Raw genomic sequence first — 24,657 nt, forward strand, 5'->3', positions numbered from 1 at the left:
AATGGGCAACGTTACTTGTTTGAAAGACCTACGGCTTTATTTCTAAATCGAGAAGAGCCTTTTTTTATGCAATTAATGTGCTCAAGTCAAATAAATTTGAACAGAAAAAAGAGTGATCCATTTTTAAATTAGTTTAGCTAATTAACAGATCCTAAGCTGTACAATTAAACAGCGCTAGAATCAGTAACATTAACGTATTTTCAGTTCGCGGTAGCTACACTAACAATAGAGAACCAGGCAAAATTCGACGAACTTAAAAAATTCCACTCCGCAAAATAAATCCCGGTAGTTTTTACTAGCCAAGTATTTGTTTTCTAATACAAATTTTTTAATGTTTGTGCTGTTTATAAAGGCATAGATTGGCAGTGGATGTTGTAAAATTTATCTTGCACATGGAAGGGCAAGCGCAAAACCCCCAAAGATCGGGGTAGTTTTGCTAATTTACGAAATCTGCTCGAAAATGGGAAAAGTAAGCCGCCAAACGCCGAACTTGACTCATCAAGAAGGCAAAATACGTGTTTATCCATGGAATAAATGGCCAAACCGACTAGAACCGTTCAAGTCCCGCGTTTCAAAAGAAAAACTAACTGGGTAGCTGAAACCCAAAAACTTAAAGCAATCCTTGACGTCAAAATTTGGCAAAGAAGAGAAAAAAAAAAGTATCTCCGCGTAAAACGTCCCCAAATTAGCTCGCACAATTTGAGCTCCGCCACTCAGAAATACAGAAAACAGTGAGTTAAGAACGAAAACTGAAAAACCCTGATGACAACATTTGGCTGAAAAAAAAAAATCAAACAAACAAAAAGTTTGTTTCCTACTCGTAAAATTGCGTCTGAACCCGGAAAAAAAGAGTGGAGGGTAAAGCTTAGAAGAGCTGTATTCTTGTCGGGCGTAATCTTAGATAGCGGTGAAGAGTGCCTGGATGTTCTCGCGTCTAAGGCGGAAGTGCTGACGGAGGAAGAGCTCCAAGTAGTCCTGGAGGCAGGAGTCGTCCTTCTCGCAAATCCGGGTCCAAGCCGGCATCACGCGTTCCCGTTGCTTCTCCGTTACGTTGCTCACGATCTTTGAGAAGTTTAAAGGCTCTGAAGAGGACTTATCTTTGCTCATCAACTCCGGAATCCGGTAGTGGCGGATCATTTCCAGGATGTTGGAATAAGTCTCCTTGTTCATCTGCGTCTCGCCAAGAAGGTCTTCATCAATTAGCTGCTCCATAGCCTCCCTCTCCTCTTTGGTCGCATTGAGGTCCATGTCTTCCGATTCCTCTTGGAATCGTTGTAGATCAAATTTGCTTTCATCATCTTCCTCTACTCCTTCTGCTTCTTCTTCTCCTTGTTCTTTGTCGTCTTGATCCTGTGGATCCTGTGGTGGTTTGCCTGTCAATTCATCTCTGTACATCTAAAGAAACAGTCGAAGTTTGGAGTTTAAAACCAAACCGAAGTGATCTTATAAAGACTGTTTATAAAAACAGACAAAAAACAGAAAATATTTTCTCAAAATTTTACAGAAATATACATTTCGTCTGATAAATAGACATCGCTATTTTCTGTACAAAAAGAAAACATGTATAAAATGCCGAAGTAATAACGATTTCTCTGCGTACTGGACCCGATCAAAAACCTGCAATTTTTTAGCAAAAATACAGTTGTATTTTTATAAAGTAACAGGTAAATATTTCTTTTTAAAATCTTAAAGTATGTTTTTGCAACTTTTTGGTTTAACACGCGAGTAATTTTGTATTAACCTACAAAGAGCTATTGACGAGGCTGCTGCATAATGTCCAGATTAGTAACATATTTCTTGGTGTCAACCCGAAACAAAAACCTGCAATTTTCCAGCAAAAATACGGTAGTAATTTTATTCAAGTCACAGGGCTTTCGCCCCACTAAAAACGTCGAGTTTTGAATACTGTTGGAAGAAGTTGGTTAAAAATCGAAAAATATGAGTTGTAGTAGTGACAAATTTGGAAAATTTGCATATTTTCGAGTGGAGGTCGGTTCGGGAACTCGTGTTCTACACGAGTTTAGCAATGTATTAGGTTCGGGAACTCATATTCTGCACGAGTTTAGCAATGTATTAGGTTCGGGAACTCGTATTCTGCACGAGTTTAGCAATGTATTAGGTTCGGGAACTCGTATTCTGCACGAGTTTAGCAATGTATTAGGTTCGGGAACTCGTATTCTGCACGAGTTTAGCAATGTATTCGGTTCGGGAACTCGTATTCTGCACGAGTTTAGCAATGTATTAGGTTCGGGAACTCGTATTCTGCACGAGTTTAGCAATGTATTAGGTTCGGGAACTCGTATTTTGCACGAGTTTAGCAATGTATTAGGTTCGGGAACTCGTATTCTGCACGAGTTTAGCAATGTATTAGGTTCGGGAACTCGTATTCTGCACGAGTTTAGCAATGTATTAGGTTCGGGAACTCGTATTCTGCACGAGTTTAGCAATGTATTCGGTTCGGGAACTCGTATTCTGCACGAGTTTAGCAATGTATTAGGTTCGGGAACTCGTATTCTGCACGAGTTTAGCAATGTATTAGGTTCGGGAACTCGTATTCTGCACGAGTTTAGCAATGTATTAGGTTCGGGAACTCGTATTCTGCACGAGTTTAGCAATGTATTAGGTTCGGGAACTCGTGTTCTGCACGAGTTTAGCAATTTATTAGGTTCGGGAACTCGTGTTCTGCACGAGTTTAGCAATTTATTACTACTCGGTGCGAGTAACGCATTTTTGTTATCACTCTGATGAGTCAAATAAAGATGTTTTGCGTTTGGCAAATGATTTGGTCTTTTATTTTTCGAAATTTTTGTTCGTATTTTTTTTTTGAGGCGTTTAGTGAAAACAATATCAAATACGTCGTGACAATGACTAACCGAGCGAAAGTAGGAAATTAAAACGTGCAAACGTTACAATTTGGAGTTTTACCTGACGGTTGGGAATTTAGTTACCTCCGATTGGCATTTTACAACTTCCAGGATCATTTACCATTAAAGTCATAAAACGTAGTGTTAAATCACAATCTATTGCTAAAATTGTAGTGCTAGTAGTTCAATTTCGGATCAGAAGTTTTACGCAATCCAATATAGGGTTTAGTAGGCAGAAGTGATTTGGCGTTTTTGGCGTAATTGCGGTATTCTGTGATCTAAGGAAAGTTTTGATAGTACCAATACACCAATTTGCATTGAGTATCAGCTTCGATCCGATATAAATGACGTCACTGAACATCGTAATTTACAACGTCGCATCTACGTCGTAAAGTGTCGACGCTTTTACGTGGAAATAACGTTAGGTTGCAACGTCTTATTGACCAAACTTAAACCAAAAATCTACGGCGCTGCGACGTCAAATTGTTAGCTGGGATATAGCTTATATAAAAACGAAACTGGGCATCCCTAATTTTGGAAAAAAACTAGTAAACAAGATATCCACCAAATTTCGTCAAAAAACAAAAAATATTCCAACTATATCGGCCGAATTACCTAAATACACTTATAAAGCATATTAGTTAGTGAGAAAAAATCCTCAAAACAAACAAATACCTGTGGTATTGACGGCCCGGGATCGCGCATCTTAACGTAGTCAAGCTCGGCCTGAACGGCCTTGGTCTGAAGGTGGCTAAGCACTGTGGTGATTTTCTGCTGCGCCTCAAATAACGCCGGGTTCTGCACCACGCTCCTGTAAAGGAAAAACCCTGTTAGAAAACACATCAAAAACGAACCAATGTCGCGTTTAATGTTTGTTGGAATAAATGAATGTAATGTATATATTTTTTTGCAATAAAAAATATTTTTCACACTATTATTTTTTTATATAAAAATCATTCTGGTTGCTTACTTAAGGGACTATTTCTTATTTTGTTTTTGAAACAAAATTTGTAGGTAAACTTTGCCAGCACTACAAAAATAAATAACTTAAGAGTTTTCTTTTTCGTGTTAAATTGACTAGTCAAAGTTAAAAAACATGGTTAACCAAATCTTACTTTAGCAACATACAAATATTTAAAATAAAATTGGTTTTTGAAGCTAAAAAATGCGCCGAGCGAAAAAAAGGATTTATGCTTACTGGAATCTTTTTCACAAGTCAAAGTAACTGCCCGGTTACTTTTGGTAAACTTAATTTGGACTCTAGCCATATAAGACCAAAATAGAATAACACCTATGTCGAAATAAAACGCAGTTCGGATGAAGACCAAAATGACTAAAATCTAATAGTTGTAACACCGTCTACATCGGATTAAGGTTTATGTCTTATTCAGACGATTAAGTTCGTATTGTGTCGTGTATATTACTGCGTATTTGGCTTTAGTATGTCGTTGGTCTTAATACTATTATATTATAGATTTTGATTTAGGTATTATTGCTTTTTTTAGGTCTTATTATGTGTTCCCCTTCGATTTCAAGTAACATTAAAACGAACTTATACCAAACGTTTTCCTACAAACTGTAGTATTAGAAAAACCTCCGTAAATTCCTTGCTCAACATGACTCATAATAATTGAATTGAGTTTATTAAAGCTTATGTCTTATGTTTTGTTCGATAACAAAAAGTTCAGCGAACAGAATTGAGTGGCCAAAAGCTGGAGTTTAGTATGTCGTTGGTCTTAATACTATGGTATCATATAATTTTTAAGCCTTATGTCAGTTATTCTTAACCGGGGTATCATCTATAATGCTCAAGGGTGCCGAGAGATATTTGGCAATCTTTAAGAATCTGACTTTTGTTTAACTCTTACAACTTTTTGTGCAAGATTGGAGTGGAATAAATCCAATTAAAACTTCCTACGTGGCGTAGAGTTGACATGTGTTGTTCCAGTTTAGTTTATTTTAACATTTTGGTAAACTACCTACGAAAAAATCGTGTGGGTGTGCCGCAATCTATTTAATATTTCTGAGGCGTGCTGCAAGCCATAAAACAGGGGTCGGCAACCTACGGCCCGCCGATGTAATTCATCCGGCCCGCTGCCTCTTTGACAAATTAGACACGAGTCTATTTCACATACTTTTCAACTATTTTAACTACGTAATTGCGAAAAATGTTTGCACTTCGCGCGAATGTTCATTATACGTCCGGTTTGTTTGCGTTTTGATGCTGCCTTAGATCAGCGATTCTTTACCGTTGCGCCTTGGAAGGCTGCCAAGTGCGTAGCGCAAAATGGAAAAAAACTATTAAAAAATATTGCATTAACATTTTTCAACATTTTTCTATTTTCGGCAAAGTTATAAAAACTTGCAAAAAATGTAAAAGAAATACAGGTATACCAAAACAAAATCGCGCTCGCTTTGCTTGCCAGGTGCGACTTGACTTGAAAGTTGAAACAGTTAACAAACACCGAGCTAGATTAACTTTAAATGTTATCGTGTTCCCTCAAAGTAATTTTAGTACACTTTTCATTAGCTTTGCGTCAACACTTTACTGCCTCTGTAAATGTAATTAAACACGTCTTTAAGTGCAAGAAATTTTCGAGGCCCGCCTGATTCACAGTTGTTCTAGCATTCTAAAAACACAATTCTTAGTTATCATTTTGTGCGGCCCGCAGAAATCTTTTTAAGTTTGGTTTTGCCCGCGACTAGAAAAAGGTTGCCGACCCCTAGCTTCCATAAAAAGTTGAGAACCACTGCCTTAGGCATTGTTGCTTTTCAGGTCTTATTGTGTTCCCCTTTAATTTCAAGGAACATTAAAACGCACTTATATACCTGACGCTTTCCTGCAAATTGAAGTAACTGTGTCTCGATTCTTCGCTGTGCGTCTTCAGCAGGGCCATGCGCTTGGTGAAGGACAATTTGACCGCGAAAGTGTACCGGGGGCCGCTGTATGAGGGGGCAGGGGGGTGCGCCGAATGGGGGAAAGTCCCGTTGAAAATAACGGCGCGACCGTACATGGGTACCACCTCTGCCACGTAGTCGTTCTCGGGAGAGTCGTGATTCAGTTCCATGAAGGCAGTCTCGCCTAGAAAAAGTTGAATTTTCGGTTGGAAATTCGTGTGGTATGCTCCGCATTAAAAGCGCTCCGTCGTTTTCTTCTTGAATTTGGTTAGACTTGGTTTCATTTTGATATTTGGCTGTGACTTGTCCGAAAATAGCAAATGAGTGTAATAAAAACTCGGAAATTAGCAACCTTAGTTAATTAAAAAAGCATGATAACTTCTACTGTAACTTATTTGTGTCTTTTTCAAATCTAATGAAATTACGCTAGGGCGACATCTATGGCCAAATGCGACAAGAGCTTTATTACCATTTTAGGGTGTTATCGCATTGGATTGGAAACTACAAAGTGACAACCTATGGCTAAAAAAGCCCGGTATGCTCCAACCTTCCCGAGATATTCGAAATAATGGCCTTTGGCTGTACGGAGTGCCGATGTTTTTGGCGAGTTTTATTTCGTCCGGGCAAGTGCTTATTGGAACACTCGACAAAACTGCTGTACACTCGTTTTAGAGCAGCGGCCACCAAAATTTCCGCATAAAGGGCCGGATAACTGAAATGCTTTGCCATCGGAGGTCGGATAACTGATAGGATTTACGATCGCGGGTCGGGTATAAAAATTGTCGGAACTTTATTAACTTGTATTTAAAAAGTCGAGTCGATCGTTATAATCTAAACCAGGGATGTCCAACCTGCGGCCTGCCTGATATTTACGTATCCCATCACTTATTCTCACTGTCAGTAGCCTTTAATAAAAATAATTGTTTCGACTATCAGCGTGTAGAACGCGCAGTATTTGATGTAAGCCTAATCTAATGTTTTTTTCTAAGACTATAATCGAGTCTAATGTCGCATTTCAACATCCATCGACCACTTTGTGCACCATTATTGCTAAGCAAGATGGGTGTTTTTCTAAATATGTGTGTTTTGGTGACCGTCTTAAGGAAATATATCAGCCCAAACAAGTAAAAACTCCAATTTTCCCCATAATAAATAAATCAATAAAGTCGAGATTACTTGCATATTTGCGGACGAGTTCTCTCGAAGAGCGGGTGTTTATAAGTTAAGTTGTTTTTTATGACGTCACGATATGTGTAACTTGACGTCACCCCTTTGATTTGAGAGGTTTTGCGGCCTATAGAAATTTTTTAAGTGGTAATGCGGCCATTCTGCTAAAAGGTTAGACATCGCTGATCCAGAATCTAAATTAATACGTTTCGGTACTCTGGACTCTGGTAGTTTTACATGGTCTTACTCGAGTTCCGAGTCCGACTCCGGAAAAACAAACCGACTTCGTCGAGTTCCGAGTCCGACTCCGCAGCCCTGTACAAAACCATAAGTTTCATAATAAATACCATAGTCAGCGGCGGTCCAGTTCGGAGATAAGTAGAGAAGGAAGGTGACTTCTTTTTCATTGTCGTGGCTAGTGTCCAGGTGAAATCGAGTGTGATCCGAACTACGAATGAGATTGCAGGCAACATCGTAAGGGTACCACGAGTCAAATCCTGCATATTCACCATAAAAAATCTGTTTAACTGAGTGTTAAGTTGTGCCTTAGTGTCTAATTGTCTGTCAGTGTGTTTGTCTGAGTGTGCGAGTTAGCGTGCGACTCACCTGTGACGTAGTCTGCCATCTGGCTAATAACAGGCCAGAAGCGGCTCTTGACGAAATTGTCGACGTTGAAGCCGGCGATCCACTGAACATTATCGCTGGACATGTCGAGCGAGTCGTCGTAGAAATACTTGCCGTACTTCACCGAGTGAGTTCGAAGGGCGTCCAGGTCTGCTTTGCTAAAGAGTTTGTCGAAAACGGCGACCTAAGTGTAAAAAATATATAAAATTAAGGAATGCAGGGAATTATTCAATGAAACATGCACACATATGTGTGTTAATAACTGAGATCTAGCCCTTCTGAAGCTGCTTTTTGACAAACGACTACGACTTACGTATAATTAGTACACCGAAAGCCATTGCAGACCAACAGGACCAAGATCAACAGATTCGGTGAGTCTGCAATGGCTTTCGGTGTGCAGCCAGCGAATTAGGTTTTTTTACGTTTTTGTATAAATGAGTATTAGGGATTCGCTATTCGGATGTTTTTGTAAATAGCAAGTTTATTTAGTTTAACGCCACAGCCAATAAAGTAAGTTAACTGATTAAACCACATTAATATCTAACCACATGTAATGTTGTTTAATCGCTTAATTTTTTTCTGTTGCCTGAGTAAAAAACTCGTGCCAAAAAATTATTAACTATATATATTTATTGGCAAATCAAGAAATGACAGTGCATGTATTTTATACAGACAACATATATATTGGTCGATTTATTTGAGAAACGGTTTTCACATTTTACAGTGCAATTTGACGATTTTTGACATTGACGTGTTATTGTTATTATCGTTCAAGTAAATACGGTCTTTATTCCTATGTTGAAATCAAACAAAAGCAATACTGAAGCGACAACTTTAGATTATAAAGGTCATTTTCTGTTGATAAAACAGGATTCCACCGGAATGATTAGTTTTTTCAACATACGGACTTCGTCCATTTCTTATTTAATTTAGGACGAATTAGAAAAATCAAGTTGTAACACACCCAATTTTAAATTTCTGTTTTGAAAAAAGAACTTCTGGTTTTAAGCTGTAACAAACAGTAAAGATTTAACTAATTAACTAATTTGAAACAATAATGTTTCCTGTGCAATAGATTACAATGACTGCTAAATTCCTTACAAAAAGCCTTAAAATTAAAATCCTTTATATTTTTCTATTATTCTGAAAAACACTTTTGAAAATTGATTTTATTTATACCAAAAACTTCTTACTTTATACATTGCAAAACGGGGGTGTATTTTGCAAGCCATCCATTTCGCATGATATATTTACAAACTTGTATGATCATTACTTTCCGTATATTATGTGTTTGTGGTACACATTACATAACTTCTTAAATATGTGATATATATACATTACAGGTCTTTCTAGGTAGTTACTAAATCTAAGTGGACACTATTTGTTGCCAATGGACCTAAACCTAATATTAGTGCAAGTAATAAACCTATACGCTTTAAGAAAAACAACTTACAAAGTCTCCGGCCTTGTTATGTCTACGTAAAGTGAGATGGTGGTCCAAATCGACTTTTCCAACTTTGTCCACATTGTCTGAGCACACGAATTCATTGAAGTAAGAGTCCTAAATCAGAAAAAATGAAGACTTAAATGCCCTGTTCTGTTTAAGTTTTGAAAAGTCCTTTAATTGTACACCATTTTGCTCACATGGCACAAGTAAAAATTTAAGCAGACTTAGCAAAGTAAAAAAATTAACTCAAATATACCTATCTTTTTAAATATCTATTTATATATCTATACACAAGTTTAGCTAACTAGAAAGAGTACAATGCAAGTAAAATATTTAAAGAAAAAAAACTGTGTCACTTTTTATGTGTGCTATTCTTTTTTTCTACAACTTGAAAGTTTTACATTTGGTTTTTAATTATTTACATAAAAATGCAGAAAAATAAGATATTATATATATATAACCTTTAATAACAGTTTCAGAGCTACTAAGTCATAGCAATTTTCACCAAAATACCTTTAAATTTTCCAACAAGTCAAAGAAGTGAGTCCGCTTTTTGTACACAACATCCTGTTGCCAGTGAAACTGGGAGAAAATCATATACTGTCCGGCCAGTGTTGTAATGCTGGGGGGTCTGACAATATACGGAATGGCAGAGTCCCAAACGACTGTGCGGCCAAATTTTGGGAAAATGGCACCGAAAATGTCTAAGTTGTCGTCGTTTTCGTAAAACAGAATTTCGCCGTAGCTGTTTTTGAGCCAGAGTGTGTTGGTGAAGGTCACAGTGGAATAACCTTCGATCGTCGTCGCTGAAGCATTGCTGTTGCTGTATAACTGAGGGGTATCCCCACGACGTGCTATGGCTGAGTAAATCTCTGTCATTTTAAAATCCCTGTATGACAAAAATGTAATTGTTTTATTTTAAGTTGCACATAATTAAGTAAATTCATGCACTTCAACTCACTTCATTTCTATTTTACTACACAAAGTACAATTTAAAAAAAGGACATGCATTTTACACTTAAGAGTCACAATTTTACAAATCAATTTTTTAAGGGGCTTCATAGATTTGAATCTGCGTGTAAACAATATTTGGTTTTAAAACATTTAAACTTAACAAAAATAAGTTTATTTTTATTTAAACAGAATAAGTAACTAGAGTAACTAATGCAGATTTTTTCAAAGAAGTTTGCAAACAAGATTTTTGATCATTATCATTTCATTAAATAGTCTGAATTAAAAAAATCAAATCTTCACACATATTAGTTTATATCACAGTCACACATGTACTTTTATATATGGGGGTAAAACAAACCTTTTTTTGGTTTCATTGTCTGCCTTGCTCACTGCAGAATCCACTAAAGTTTTTAGAATGGAGCCCATTCGTGTGCTAGAGTAAAGGGTCGGGTTCTGCCAGGACTTCCACGGAATGCCATTGCCACCGTCAAACTTACCGTCACTGTCAACCACATACTTGTCAAAGAGTACATAGCGCCAGTTGTCGTTTGCACTGAAGTAGATGCGATTTAGTGACAGCAGACTGTAGGAGATGACATCATCAAAAACGTAAACCTGAAAAACATCAGAGCTTTAGAACATATTTTACCTGCAAGCATCACAGTTTAAAAAAATGCATAAATTTATTATTATTTGTAGCAGTTTTTTTATAGTTAAAGAATGCATAAATTTATTATTATTTGTAGCAGTTTTTTTATAGTTAAAACATGCATAAATTAATTATTAGTTGTAGCAGTTTTTTTATAGTTAAAGAATGCATACATTTATTATTATTTGTAGCAGTTTGGTTCAAACACAATCAGCATTGTTTATTGGAGAGATTTCAAAACTTTTATCACATTTCACCTAAGGTTTTTTACTGTATTTCCATATACCTTTATCGAAAAATTCACTACAGGGCTTAAAATAATTCTGGTGAACTATTAAACATAACTAATTTATAATTTTGTTGTTTTTTGGAGCGATTAACGATTTTATGGTGTGTAGCCTGCTAACAACATGTGCCCAAGTTAGTAGTTCCTAACCTTGTTCAGTTTACGGCACCCCATATAGTTTGTGTCATCTTCTTAAGTTGCATTTTCGCTAAGTGGTTTACTGTGATGTTACAATAAACAGAATTGAAACAATACACATCAATTGAGCACAATGTATAAGTTAGTGGTTCCCAACCTTTTTTCTATATACAACATGTATTGTTTGCCACCCTTGGTCACATTTTTTGTTAAATAGTTTATTGGGATTTTACCAAAATTAAAACAACACACATTAACTGTGGACAATGTAGGAACAAAAACTTAGTTTATAGCACTCAAGTCAAAATCTAAAATTTGTATAAAAAAAAATCCAATAGAGCAAGAGTTGAGATATAAAATAATTTGAAATGTCTCTTGCCACCCTTGAGTGTTAAAATTGGCAACCCGGTTGGGAACCACTGCCTTAAATACTAACAACAGTGGCAGTCCGTGATAAAATACTTACATTATTGACCAAATATTTTACCAGGCCATTAACTATATGCATCTTAATGCGGATATTTTAGGTTACATATTGCGATACAGATGTTACAATTACAACCAACAATTTCTCTGAAAATAACAGGGTTACAATTAGACAGCAAACAATTGGAGCACAACAAACAAGTTAAAAACAGCCAAATTTTGAGAAAACAATGCGTCTACTTTGGGACCTTTTAAATATTTCAGTCTGCCACCTCTTTGCATTTATTAAAATTTGCAACACCCTAGGTTTAACAGTTTAAAATATAACATTTTATTTTGTTTGATTTGGCATGCATTTGCTAAAGTAATGTGCATTTTGACGGTTTTGTTTCACATTAAGTTTGCAGTCAGCATATCAAACAGAAGAATATACAAAATTATATGGACTTACTCGTGACCCTTTAAACTCTTTGCACGACCCCCAGCAGGGTCGCGATTCCCAATTTGTGAAGTCCTGGTCTACATTACATTTAACTAAGACACATCAATGGACAAATAACATCAACTGATATATATTATACATTAAAGAAGCTATTGCAAAAACAACAAACCTTTCTTCCAGTTTTTGAAGTGTACACTTTGGTTAAATGACTTTGTGCGTATTCCGGGGTCAACATCTCTTTGGAGTAGTACTTGTTCTTGTCCATCGTAACATCCTGTCCCAAAACAAGAGTGGCCACTAGGGCGCAGCATACTAATTTCAACATAACCTATTTTGCAGCTTGCCCTTTTGTAAGTAAATAACAAAAAAAAAGTTAATGGATTATGTATTGTCATGTATCAATAGGCCCAGACACTTTTATGACAACAACTTTTTTACAGAATTTTGAGACAAACGTCTAAATAAGTTTAAGTTTAATTTGATTGAGCCAAGTATTAATGTTTCTTCAATTGTAGTTTCTCCTGTAATGAATGAATAGTGCTCAGAACCAATCTTAATATTTTTTACCTAACAAAATTACTGCAGTCTGCTAACCAATCAAATTAAACAGGAACCAAATGTGGTAAAAAGTAGGTGCCATAAAATGTATTTACACAATTTTCTTGTTTTACAAGGCCTTAAAATCCATGCTTCAATTTTATACTTGTGTTGTGTAAGAATTTTATCAGAGCAAAAGACAAATAACACCATGTAGGGTAATTCTGTGTTGAGGATCAAATACTTAAATTTTTAGTTGACAATATGCAGTTAGTTACAATGCTTGCCCAGAAAGCTTTAAATTAAGAAGTATAGTCACTTGGGAAACAATAGTGCGCTGGTCTAGAATCCTACCACAGCGTGAAAACAGTTTTTAAAGCAATGCACAATATTTGGGTTACAGTGTGGACTGTGGGTTAGTGTTTGGGTGAGTCAAGTATTACTGTTTAATAATATTGCTTCACCTACACAAACCCAAACCCGCACACAACCCAAATAATGTTCGTTGTGGTAGGACTCTAGACCAGCGCCGAACTTGAATATGTTGTCAAAACGTTGGATAACCATTATTAAGATTACGTTAGAAGCTATTTATTAGATTATAAATGTTAATTGTTAGCGTAACGTAATCAACTAAAATTAACAATAAGCATTCTTATAGAAAGTTAAACTTTGATAAAACACCTGCTTGCAAAACGACATACACCTAAATACAATGCGTTCAAATCTGCCGCCAGTTTTTACCACTCTGTGTTAACATCAAATACTAATCGCTTACATTTTTCGTAATGTATTCATTCTTTGACAAAACCAAGAATAAAAAACGGCTAGCAACTAAAAACAAAAATGCGCAAGTACAAATAGTGAATTTAATTAAAATCATTTTTTGCCTTTCGACTTCAAAGTCCTACGAACAAACTCGGAAAAGTGCTAAATACGCAGTTACTTGACCAGACTGGCATAATGCATGGCTGACTGCAATCACGTAGTCAGTTCTCTACAGACTTCGGCATATGGAAGTAAAGGATACTGGGAAGGCAGTCTGCTTTGCGAGCCGGAAAAGCAATACGGCTGGGCTATTCGCGCACGCGCGTTTCAGTAAAAAGCGTGATAAAACGCAGCCAGAAAATAACGCAATACACAATACGAAAACTCAATTGGCGTGTTTTATTTAGGGCGTGAGCCTAACAATGCAATTCCAGTAGCGCGACTGACCAGTTTTTACGATTGTTAATTTAAGCCTGTAAGGCCTTTTCAAACAACTTATACTTATATTATCTGAAATGCGAAATTAAGCCGTAACCCGTTCTGCAGGCCTACACAGCGGTAATCCACCAACTGAAACCCGAAACCATCAAAGCAGCCGTGGGGCGATGCTACACAGCCTTATACAATACTACTTAGGCCTACACTTTTTTATGTCGCACAATCATTTTATTGGCAGATTATTAACTTTTGCGCAGCACGTCTTGAATTTTAGTTGACGTTATCATTACGTCGACAAAGTAAAACTAGCTTGACGAGCAGTTTCTTTTTATCCAAAAAGAAACCCAGATCAAGGTCACGTGATGCATAAGCAACATAGCAAAAACACAGCTTTGAAGAATCGAAAATAGGGCCATAAAAATGCGGAAGAAACAGAGACACCTAAACAGTTTGTAATCAGATTGCATAACCTGAAACGAGCATATAAGGATGTCTATGAATTTATCTAACCAGGTAGGCTTAATTGATTGGATCAAATGAGACTCTCGAATACCAAATCCAGCTTATTGTATCATAGTTTACGAACTCGGTTAAACAAAGGCTCTAACTTTAATGTAGGCCTAGTAAAAAAACCTAAACAAAATCAGGTTGTATGCGTCTGGTTTGAATATCCACATTGTAAGGCTATCACACATCAGTAGACGGCAACAGCAAACCTGTTGAGTAAAATGCTTAGGCTACCCTTATCATTTCAAAAAAGTTTCGTCAACCATAGACCTTGCATTGTTGGACGAAACAGCAGAAGAACCATTCCGAGACTTCACATTTAAAATACCGAAGGTTTTGCGAACACTGCTACGTACAGTAGAAGTGCAGTTTAACAGGCGAGCACTTATTTTGAAGAGTTGAAGTTTTTTAGTCGTATTTGCGTTCGACTAAAAAAGTCGCAGCCTAATTGTCATCTCATAACGTGGTGTCATTTTGGAATCGCCCAGTTTACAGAACTGCTTTCGGAATTATTGGTACAAAATACAGCTGAGTTTATTGAAAAAGGTGACGAATTGTAGGAGAGGTTGCATAGCCGATAAAAAATTGTACAAACAGCAATAACCTGCATTAAATATATTTCGTAGAGAACGTAATGAAATCTGTTTTACGTCGTGGGCAGGCGCGGAACTACGATTTTTATTTGGCGAGGCAATGGAATTTTTTCATTACGTAACGTCTTACAAATTAACCTGAAGCACTCGGTGGAAATATGTGTCACACAAAAACATATCCACACGGTTCATTAATTTTAAGTTTTAAGGTTTTGCGTTCAGTGTAAAAGCTACATGACAAAGATATTATCGATTCGTGCAAAACGAAAAACGCCCATAGGCCTATCTGACTTCCATTTTCAAGGGTTCGATGCGACGACCACGGGTTTGGCTAAAACGTTCTTATCAAAATAGGCTAATAAAGACATCCTATAGTAAGAAAACTTCTATTCGCCCGTAGCGCTTACATTTTTTGCATTTAGCCTACCAAGTTGAAATAGACAAAATACAGTTTGGAGAAGCCATGGCCACGTTCGCCCGCTCTAGCACCCCTAAAAAGATGATAACTTTATGCGGCGAACTATAGTTGAAAACCACAGCTGCCACAAAAACAACTCATATAGTCATGTCGATAGAATAAACTCCATTACTATAGCAGAAACAACACTATTCTTTAAAGAATCGGTGTATTTTTATGCTGGTGAAAAGAGATTGTGAATCACTGCTCAGGTGTAACAAGTTACATTTACAGTAATTAAATCGTTTCAATGCTACAAGAATTGGACTTCCTCTGTTTGAACTATGCCAGTGTAAAGCATTCGTTCTTCAGTGGTCGACTGGCTACTTGATGATAAGCGCTGATGTAAAACATGGTGCAGGCTTGGTCACTGTTTATCTTATGAGGTTCACCTCAGGCGTATAAAAGGCATTACGCTGCACTTTCATCAACGAAAGGTCAGCATTTTGTACGTGAAATCGGCATAAACATTTTTACAGTTTTAGATTGCGATGCAATTGCTGTAGTTTCACATAGATTTGTTGAGCCTTTAAGAACAATATGGCTATGAAACTTATTTCTATTTCGTATTTGTTTAGTGGTATTTTCTCAGTTATATTCTTTAAAAGTGGTAAGTAATCGTGCGTTTAAATTTAAAGTAAGTCATTTAATAGTCAAAGCATAATGACTGAAGGTTTTAGTAGAAGAGAAGTTAATCTTTCCTTGACGTTACCAATATGTTTTAATTTACTTCCAACATGGTGAAGAAAGCACATGTTTTCTTTCACATTTTTAAAAATAAGAATTATTAAAAACGTTGACAAAATGAAACCTATCCTTCGTATGGGTCTTTGATATTCATTATTAGCCAATAAAAACGTCTGAAACAAATGTTATTTTTAAACAAATTTAGAACTATAGTACACTTGCACGTTGTTATACATCAGAAAACGAGTAATCTCATTTTGTAACATTATTATGGCCTTACAACTTCTCATAAGCTTAAACCCAAATTGTGTTTTACAATAATCTTTATTCCCGACCGATAATAATGGCACAAAACTGACAAATTCATTTTCTCAGGCTCATGCACTAAATGTTGGGAATGTGTTAACACGGCGAATATTGAGGAATGTTTAGATTCTGGAAATCTAATTTCATGCCAGGACTCCGAGGTATTTGTTTTTTCAAAGATCTGAGAAATATCATGTTGGCATTTCTGAACGTATAACTTCCTAGACTAGACAATCCACTTTGTAAACTTCTTTACATGACCAACCTAACACCATGAAAATAAATTGTCTAGAATTAAAATAATTTGAAATAAAATTTCGTGTTTTTTTATCTACATTGTCATAGTATTACCAGACACGAAATAAAAAAAGCCAAGTGCGCAGTAATATTAAATACGAAATAAGACTTAACTTTTGTCGGAACGTTACCTAAACCTGTCGGAAAACAAACTTTTCGGAAAAATCCTAAAATTTTTCGGAATAGGAAAATCCCCAAACAACCTGTTAAGTCAGGGCCGGGCAACTGCTCTAGTCGAATGTCCCGATATGGGAAAATAAGGTAGTCTATGTGGCGGACCGGATTCCTGAATCTATACATTAATCGTGCATTGGTCTACCTATACAAGAAATAAATCTTATTTAATTCAAACTTTAAGTTTAATGCACACAGACCAAAAGAGTATTCAATGAGCTTAATAACGTATTGTACTTCAATAGCCGCTTAAGTAGTTGGGCAGTGCGGCAAACTGTGGACGCGGGCCACATTATCATTTAAGACCGTAAATTGTCTGCGGTCCACTCAAAATCGCAGGCCGGGTCCGGACTTAAATTAATGTGTCTTACAAAATACTTTAATGGATAACTGTATATTGTATCTTCCGTTCACGTTAGGTGTGCTCTACTGAGGTTCGCAAAGACATTGACAACATTAGAATTTGGAAAGGATGCAAACAGAGAAAGGCCTGCGAAAATCAACGACTGCAGGTGATAGTGGTTCAGCTTACCTCCCCTGTATATAATATTGCTATTGTAATTATGTTAAATAGTATATAACTATGATACTCCCAGAACTGGGAGAGAGCCCCTTACACTTGCAACAACGACCAACCAAACTCCCACTGCTGGTGCTGCTGCGACAGCGACTCGTGCAATGTCAACGAAACATGCGAAGGTATACTGAAATGTTTTTTTAAATCCACCTTTTTCCAACAATTTTAAACATTTATTCATTAAATGTCGTTTAACGGATGTTAACATAACTGCTGATTTTCTAACACCAAAATGATTTATTTAGATAAACGTCTTTAGTTTTAATAAGAGTTGGAGAATATAGTTGTACATTTAATTAATAGTTTTATGTATTTTTATTTGCTTCTTTGCAGCGCTCAAGGACCCCAGGGTTGGCGTTTAGTGGCTATACCTATTTGCCGCAAAACTTTCAAAATTTCAAGGAACATCTTATGCTTTAGATGGCTTTTACTTTGTAGTGACAGCTAGAGAATGCCCGATGCCATCGCTTCAGTTCAATCACGGGCTGATAAATTGTTCAAACTCTAACCACTTGGGGTCGCTGTGCAGCTACCAATGTACTGAGAAAGATTATCATGAGAAGCCTCTGAACAAGCAAAATCGACTGTGTCTGGGAAATGGAAAGTGGAGTGAAAAGAAACCTTGTTGTGTCAGTAAGTGTCCCTGTTGAGCAGCTGGGCTACTAGCACCATAGTTTTATTAGCAGTGTTTTAAGTGCACTTAAATAACTGTTTTCAAATTAAATGACTTGGATTTGACTGGCTCACTTAAACTCGACTTGTTATTTTTTCAAAAAGACTTATTTAGACTCACAACACTATTTTTTAACGCCACGACACTACATATATATAGAGCTAAGGGTTAAAAAAGATACATACAAAAACATCTTTGTTAGTCACATTAAGGAGGTATTATATTGGTTATCAGATGAGACCTAAAAAGTAATACCAGTATATATTTGGTGTCTATCTTATATCGGATTTCGCACGCCTGTATGAAATTGCAACCGATTTAGAAAAAATACCACTACCATTTACTACTGCACAATATTTAAAGCAAATAAGTACATATGTCTGAGTTCATCGACTTGGTTTGTAAGACTTTTATAGAACAATTACAGTTACAGAACAACGAGTTTTTAGCCGTATGTCCACCAAACAAAGCACATTATTTTGTACTTTTTTAACCTTTTTTGCAGGGCCGTGCCCTCCTTATGTGCCGCTAGATCTGGTTGGAGTTGGTCACTTCACCAATGAGGAAAACTTAAAAAGCAGATTTGGAGGTCTGGCTCCACTTTTCGGGTAACCTACCCTTTATTCTTATGATTTTACGCCTTATTATTCCTATGAATGTGAGATTTTAGATCTGAAACTTGAGTAGTTATCCTAGCACAATCTAAGACGACCAGAGAAGTTTTTAATAGACGTACGGAATCATTAAATCAATTTAGAATTTTCATTAATCCTGGACTGGCTTAGGTTTCAAATGAAGGTACATGATGGACTATGATAAGTCGTTAATCAACTGATACTATATAGTCGGTCGTTGAATGAAATTAACGTTGATCAGAAGCACAACTTGAGAAACGCTGGTTCACAATTCTTGTACACCTACGTATGAAATTCATTAGAGGCAGAATATTTTTACATCGGTGAAATTCCTTGGCAAAATTACTATTAGGGTTAACTGTAAATGTTATTGGTTTTATATCCGTTAACGAGTAAAAAAAGTAACTGGGTCGCGGCACGAAAATATCAATATCCGGAATTATATTTGCTGTACCGATATATAAACGCACAGGTGGATTATTGTCTATCGAAGGTTTAGTCGCTAACAAAGTTAACGAAACCTTAGAAAAGGGAAAACATTTTGTATGATGTTTTCAATTTAAGAAATATTTTACACTGGTTATAAGCCGCAAGATTGGTAGGTATTAACGTTATTATAATGTCAGAACGCCAACTCAAACTTATTTATCCATATATAGTTTATCTTTCTACTGTATAAAACTATATGGTTCCGTAGCATATCCCGATAAAATCATTGGTCAAAATAATATTTTTGTTAAACGTCAAATAACACAAATGCCGGGTAATTATCAACACTTGAAAACCATTCATTTAGCCGGGTTTATTTTCGATCAGAAATCTCGCCAGGGGCGAGGATTACTTTCAACTGTACTTAGTTTATTTCGACGAGGAGGTTTACCACGTTCAGCTTCCCGAGGACACAACGGTGATTGGACCGTACCGACAATTAGGCAAGTGATCACAACGAGTTGCTATGACATTCTGTTTTTGTTTACACTGCTCATAAAACAGGGTTCCGCACGCGCGCGTGATTGTTTGCGTGTTTGTTTGTGTGTTTTTGTAGGTTTTCTGTGTTTGTGTGTGCCTTTTTGGTGTGTGTCTGTTTCTGTCATTGTTGTTGTTAAACTATACTGTAATAGCAATCGTAAATTCGACAATAATCCCATTTACCAATTATCAAATGCATAAACATCAATGTAACACAAACACTCAATCCCCCAACTCCCACCCTTCACGAAAAACTGCTGTTTTTTCTGAAAGTGTTGAGTCAGGTCTAGCATGTTCCCCCTGTACGTCAAAGCAGATTGTAATATTTCGGCGACAAACTTTACATTCCCGTGTGATAAGACACAAAAGATTGATGTTTGCTAAACAAACCCTGTGCAGTTTATGCAACGAAGGTAATTTTTCTGTTCTAGCCAACAACACGGTCAACAGTGGCGCTGCGCTTAGGCACGTTTACAACAACATACTTGGTCGCATGCGTCGAAGGGGTTCACAGAGTGACATTATCCTCTTGGCAGTTGAGAAAGAATCAGACGACGATGTTGTATCTGCCGCTGCTGCGCTCAAAAGAGAAGGAGTCACGGTAACTAAACGAAAAATAAAATAAATAAACCAAAAACATCTTGACCGTAATATTTTTAAATTTTTTTTGTCGAAAAATTTCAACCAAGGAAATAGATTCAAAAATTGTAGCGTAAATTTTTTAACGATTGAAAACACATACAGAGCAGAAAACTATAGGTAGGCTATTGAGAACACAGCTTTTGACTCTTGTTCTAAAGAGTTAAATTGTTTTCAGTTTCCACGGTCACAATTTGTTTGGAAATGTTGATCAGTACCGCGTCACAGGTAAATTTTTCGTTAGCAGTCTTTCATAGCTAACCCGAAAATCCATTTTAGGACAAAAAATTATAACGGACATACTGCATTTTTTAATTCCTTCTAACGTCTTTTACACAAACTTTTCGCTAAATTCACCCCGACACACATTCACACACAATACAACTTTGAATAACCCTGCTATGCTGAAAACGCCTTGTTGTCTATGTCGGTTTAAATTTACCGCTTAAAAAAAAAATAACGATGATTATATTGTGCTTACTTTGACATATGTTTATTAGGTTTACCTTTATTGAATGATAACAATTTCAAAGTTTTGAATTTTTTGTTTGGCCGGCGATTGTCAATCCTTTAATTATCCAGTCCTTGAAAGCCAATTCTTACAGGTATTCGGTCCCTTGGGAAAAAACAGTTTGATGATCCCTGCTGTAGAACCACAATTCGCAGTAAGGTAAATTTGGTTATTGTTTGTAGATTGTTTACGCTTTCTATCAACTTGCTGGCCACAAAGTGAACATGGATGAAGCGAGAGCAGTGGCCACCTCAGAAGATCACATTATTGTCGTTGGAGGAGAAAAAGAAGTGGATTTTCTGCAAATGTTCAAAAATTACTTTGCTCTGGCCTGCGATTACCCTTGTCCGAATTCTGATGAGAACTGAGCTTGAATTTTTTGTCTGCTGAAAGACAAGCTGTAATTTAAGCGAATGGTGTTAATTCTATGCTTGTTAAGTTTAAAATATATGTAAATCAGTCAAAAACCCTATGTTCATCTTTCACTAATTTCCAACGGTTGTCTGTATGACATGTTTTCAAATACCGGTCATACACTTTTCGTTTTGTACAGTAGGTGATTATCACACAGTAAACATGTAATAAATCAAATTTAAATGTTTGTCAAATTGAGTGTTACAAGCTGGATTGAATGGGCCAAATAAAAATTGCTTTTAAGTGTGGCGTAAACTAAGGGCTATGTTTTATTGGTCCGAGTAATGCGCACCACTATTGTTAGCTTAAGTGCATTTAAACCTGCATAAACAAGAAGATTTTTTACCCAGTTTATTTGCCCAAGTATAGAGACCCTCAGTAAATGCGATGTTGTTGGGTAAGTGACAAGCTTAAACATTAGCAAGTTTTGTCTATATTAGTTTCAATTGTAAAGTTTGGTTTTGCAAACCATACTTTTCAATAAACTTAGCAAGGACCAAAACCAGTGCTTCCTAATCTTTTTGGCCTGGCGATCTATTCTTTTCTATTTTATGGAGGTGGAGCGAACCAAGTGATAACCTAATACTAATAAACGAACTTCCACGTTCATATAGACGTAATCCCGTTAAGCTGTAACTCGATGTTGCATTGAATATGTGATAGTGGAAATAAATGTCGACCTCAAATTCCGGATCAGAACAAGAGAATACTTTAGTAAAGCAATTCAGGTCACACATTATTAATAAATCTTAAGAGATATACATTTCACCAGTAAAAGTTTTGTCAGTATATCTTAATTCGAGTGAATCTACATCTACCTTGCATAATTCATTCGAATTAAGATATACTGTTTTATTTGCGCTGACATAAGGGTTTAACCAATTTGGACATCTACCTTGTCGATCATTCCTGAGAATAATTTTAAAACGGCCAAAGTAAAAACATGTCATGCTACTGGGTTTTGTAACGCTATCGCTCATGATACAAAACCGCAAAATTGCATCCCGGGCGTATTGTAATATTGTGTTTATTTATTCTGTAGATCAAGTCGTTTTCCTCAAACTAAAAATTGAGGCGAGATTTGCTAGAAAGCGATTATTTTACGGGAAGTTTGCCAGTGCGTTTGCGATGCAACTTATATGCATTTCGTTCTCTACAATAGGAATCTTACTGACGCTGGTTTTTCTAAAAAGCGGTGAGTTGACTTGCAATAATATGTTTCGATATTTTATAAATCTTTTAACAAAATGCCATCTTTGGTTGGGGCGTATTTCTGTGTAAAATTTAGATTTTTTAGTTGATTGTTTGTAACGTGTCTTGTAAAACTTTTTGGCAGGCTCGTGCACGAAATGCTGGAAATGTACAAATGCAACAAATTCCGCGGAATGCATCACATCTGGAGATTTTGTGGAATGCAGCAACTGGCAGGTAAAACCACTCGAAAATGTCAGGCGTTGTGGTTTTCTTCCCTCTCAGTGGGTTCGAAATGGTTTTAGCCAAAGCAAACATGCTAATTTAGTTTTTAAATCGTAGATGAGAATAAAAAAGGTATTGCCTACAGTGTGTGTCTTTAGTTCTTCCTATTCACCAAAGAGCCGGTCGTTCATGTTTAAAACTTAGAAGTTGGCTGGCTGTCTGACAGGTCAGAATTTCGTCAGCAAATTTTTAAAAATTAGATTTTGATATCGCTCTATTTGTATTACCACTTAAAACTGTACTATATCGCCTTGAACTGGGTCAATACAATATAATTGTACACGTTTGGGCGATGATTACTCTGTATGTATCTCTTTTATCCAGGTTTGTTCCACCGAAGTGCGCAAACGATACGACGAAATAAAAATATGGAAGGGATGCAAGCAGAGAGATCTTTTGAAAATCAAAGACTGCAGGTTCCTATATGACAATTGCAGAACTTCTTAAACATACATCTTAATTTACTTAAATTTTTTTTTCGTTTACTATTTAATGTTAACTTAGCCTGGGTTTTCGTACACCATAGAGATTGTGTTAACAATCAGCCCTTATAGTAAAAGTATTGGGACCCGTTAACACTGTAGTATATATACAAAGAGAATTGCTATAAATGTCTATGTAAAAATAACACATAGGCTACAAGTCAATGCCTAAAGATGTTCAAGGAATTAAATAAGAAGATCGAGGAAAACATCAAAAGCTCACTGATATAACATAGCGATAATATAATTTTTTCCAGCTTTAGTACTGTTTGTCGTGGATACGAAATTTTGGGGCTGATCGTGGATTTTTGTTTGGGGAATAAAGGGACGTCTAAATGTGACGTCACACAATTGCGTTTTAACGTAACGTCATTGAGAAGATATCTTTAAAACACCACACAGTGCGGTTATTTTGTGGAAGTTTTAGTTTGGAATACACAAAAAAACGATCAATGCATTTGTAAGTTTACTTCTCCAACGCAGTACCTTCAACGGAATGTCCGATGCCATCGCTTAAACTGGAACATGGCTACGGTACTTGTACAAACCCTAACCATTTGGGGTCGTTGTGTACCTACACATGCAACGAGACCGGTTACCAAGGTTTGCCACTCAATAAGCAAAGTCGCTTGTGCCTGGGGAGCGGAATGTGGAGTGAAAGAAACCTCGTTGTGTCAGTAAGTATAGCTTTGTTACTTCAGCGTATTATAAAAGAGCGCTGGAAATGTAAGAATATTGATGACAAAACGGATAGCTCACTGTTCTAACATGAATAACGTAAAAAAAACTCTTCAAATCAGAGTATGAATTGGTTAATTTTAATGGTTGGCCAACAAAATGCCGTCTAGGAATTTATTTTATATAAAATAGTGAGCATTTAAGCGCTGCGAAATAGTTTTAAGTAATATTCTGCCAGGGTTTAAACATTTGGGCCTCTACCCATTTCCTACATTCAATTCCTTGCGACCCTATAAGTTTAGCAGAATTGAAAAAAGCATTTTGTGATGCATTTGTCGAAGTAATGTTTGCTTTTAGGGTTTTATATTGCAAATGTATATTTATTAAACATCAAAAAGGACAGTTATTATATATAAAAGAACACAACGTACAACATGGTCGTGGAACCCAGTTTGAGAAGCCCTGCTGTAGTGTATCGCGATTTATGCATTATTTTCAGGGCCCTGTCCACTATGTGCGCCTTTGGACCTTGCAGCCGTGGTTCAGTTCAACAGCGAAGAAAACTATCGAAATAGAGTTGAGAGCTTTAGCGTCGTTTTCCGGTAAAATGAAACACACATTATGCAAAAAGATTGCAAATTATCCAGTTACTAAAGGATATCTTCGCCAATCTGATAGTCACATGTCGTCACTTAGTATCGGATCTTACCTGTGTAGTTTTTGCTCATCTTATCGGATATTGTTATTGAAATAAACGACGAAGTATAGTACATAGCTTGTTGTACTGAGCAATCTTTGTCAAACGGTACTTTGATTACAGAAATCTGTCCGCAGCGATGAATATACCCAACAATATCGGGTTTACTTTTACGACAGAGTTTACGATGGCGAATTTATTGGTACAGATGGTACGGGTGGAGAATACCAGGCCCCAGGTATGGGAT

General features: G+C 36.5%; 1 protein-coding gene across 1 annotated transcript; it reads right to left on the reverse strand.

Annotated features, from left to right (window-relative positions):
• Positions 1 to 345: 345 nt before the first annotated feature.
• Positions 346 to 12,233, reverse strand: LOC146145825 (uncharacterized). Its single transcript, XM_083389930.1, has 9 exons — positions 12,065 to 12,233; positions 10,313 to 10,569; positions 9,514 to 9,889; positions 9,007 to 9,114; positions 7,536 to 7,737; positions 7,277 to 7,426; positions 5,694 to 5,946; positions 3,540 to 3,675; positions 346 to 1,395 (listed from the first exon to the last, which is right to left on the reverse strand). The coding sequence occupies exons 1-9, from the start codon at positions 12,218 to 12,220 to the stop codon at positions 898 to 900; spliced, it is 2,136 nt and encodes a 711-aa protein (XP_083246056.1). The 5' UTR covers positions 12,221 to 12,233; the 3' UTR covers positions 346 to 897.
• Positions 12,234 to 24,657: the final 12,424 nt, after the last annotated feature.

This window comes from Ascidiella aspersa, chromosome 5 (assembly GCF_963924565.1).
Source record: "Ascidiella aspersa chromosome 5, kaAscAspe10.2, whole genome shotgun sequence".
Lineage (NCBI taxonomy): Eukaryota > Metazoa > Chordata > Ascidiacea > Phlebobranchia > Ascidiidae > Ascidiella > Ascidiella aspersa.

Coding starts and splice junctions, on each gene's coding strand:
- LOC146145825 (XM_083389930.1), bottom strand. CDS start 12,220: ATGTTGAAATTAGTATGCTGCGCCCTAGTGGCCACTCTTGTTTTGGGA. Junction 7,738..9,006: donor ATAACAAGGCCGGAGACTTT/GTAAGTTGTTTT, acceptor TTTTACACTTAG/GTCGCCGTTTTCGACAAACT. Junction 5,947..7,276: donor CTGGACCGCCGCTGACTATG/GTATTTATTATG, acceptor AACTTTTTCTAG/GCGAGACTGCCTTCATGGAA.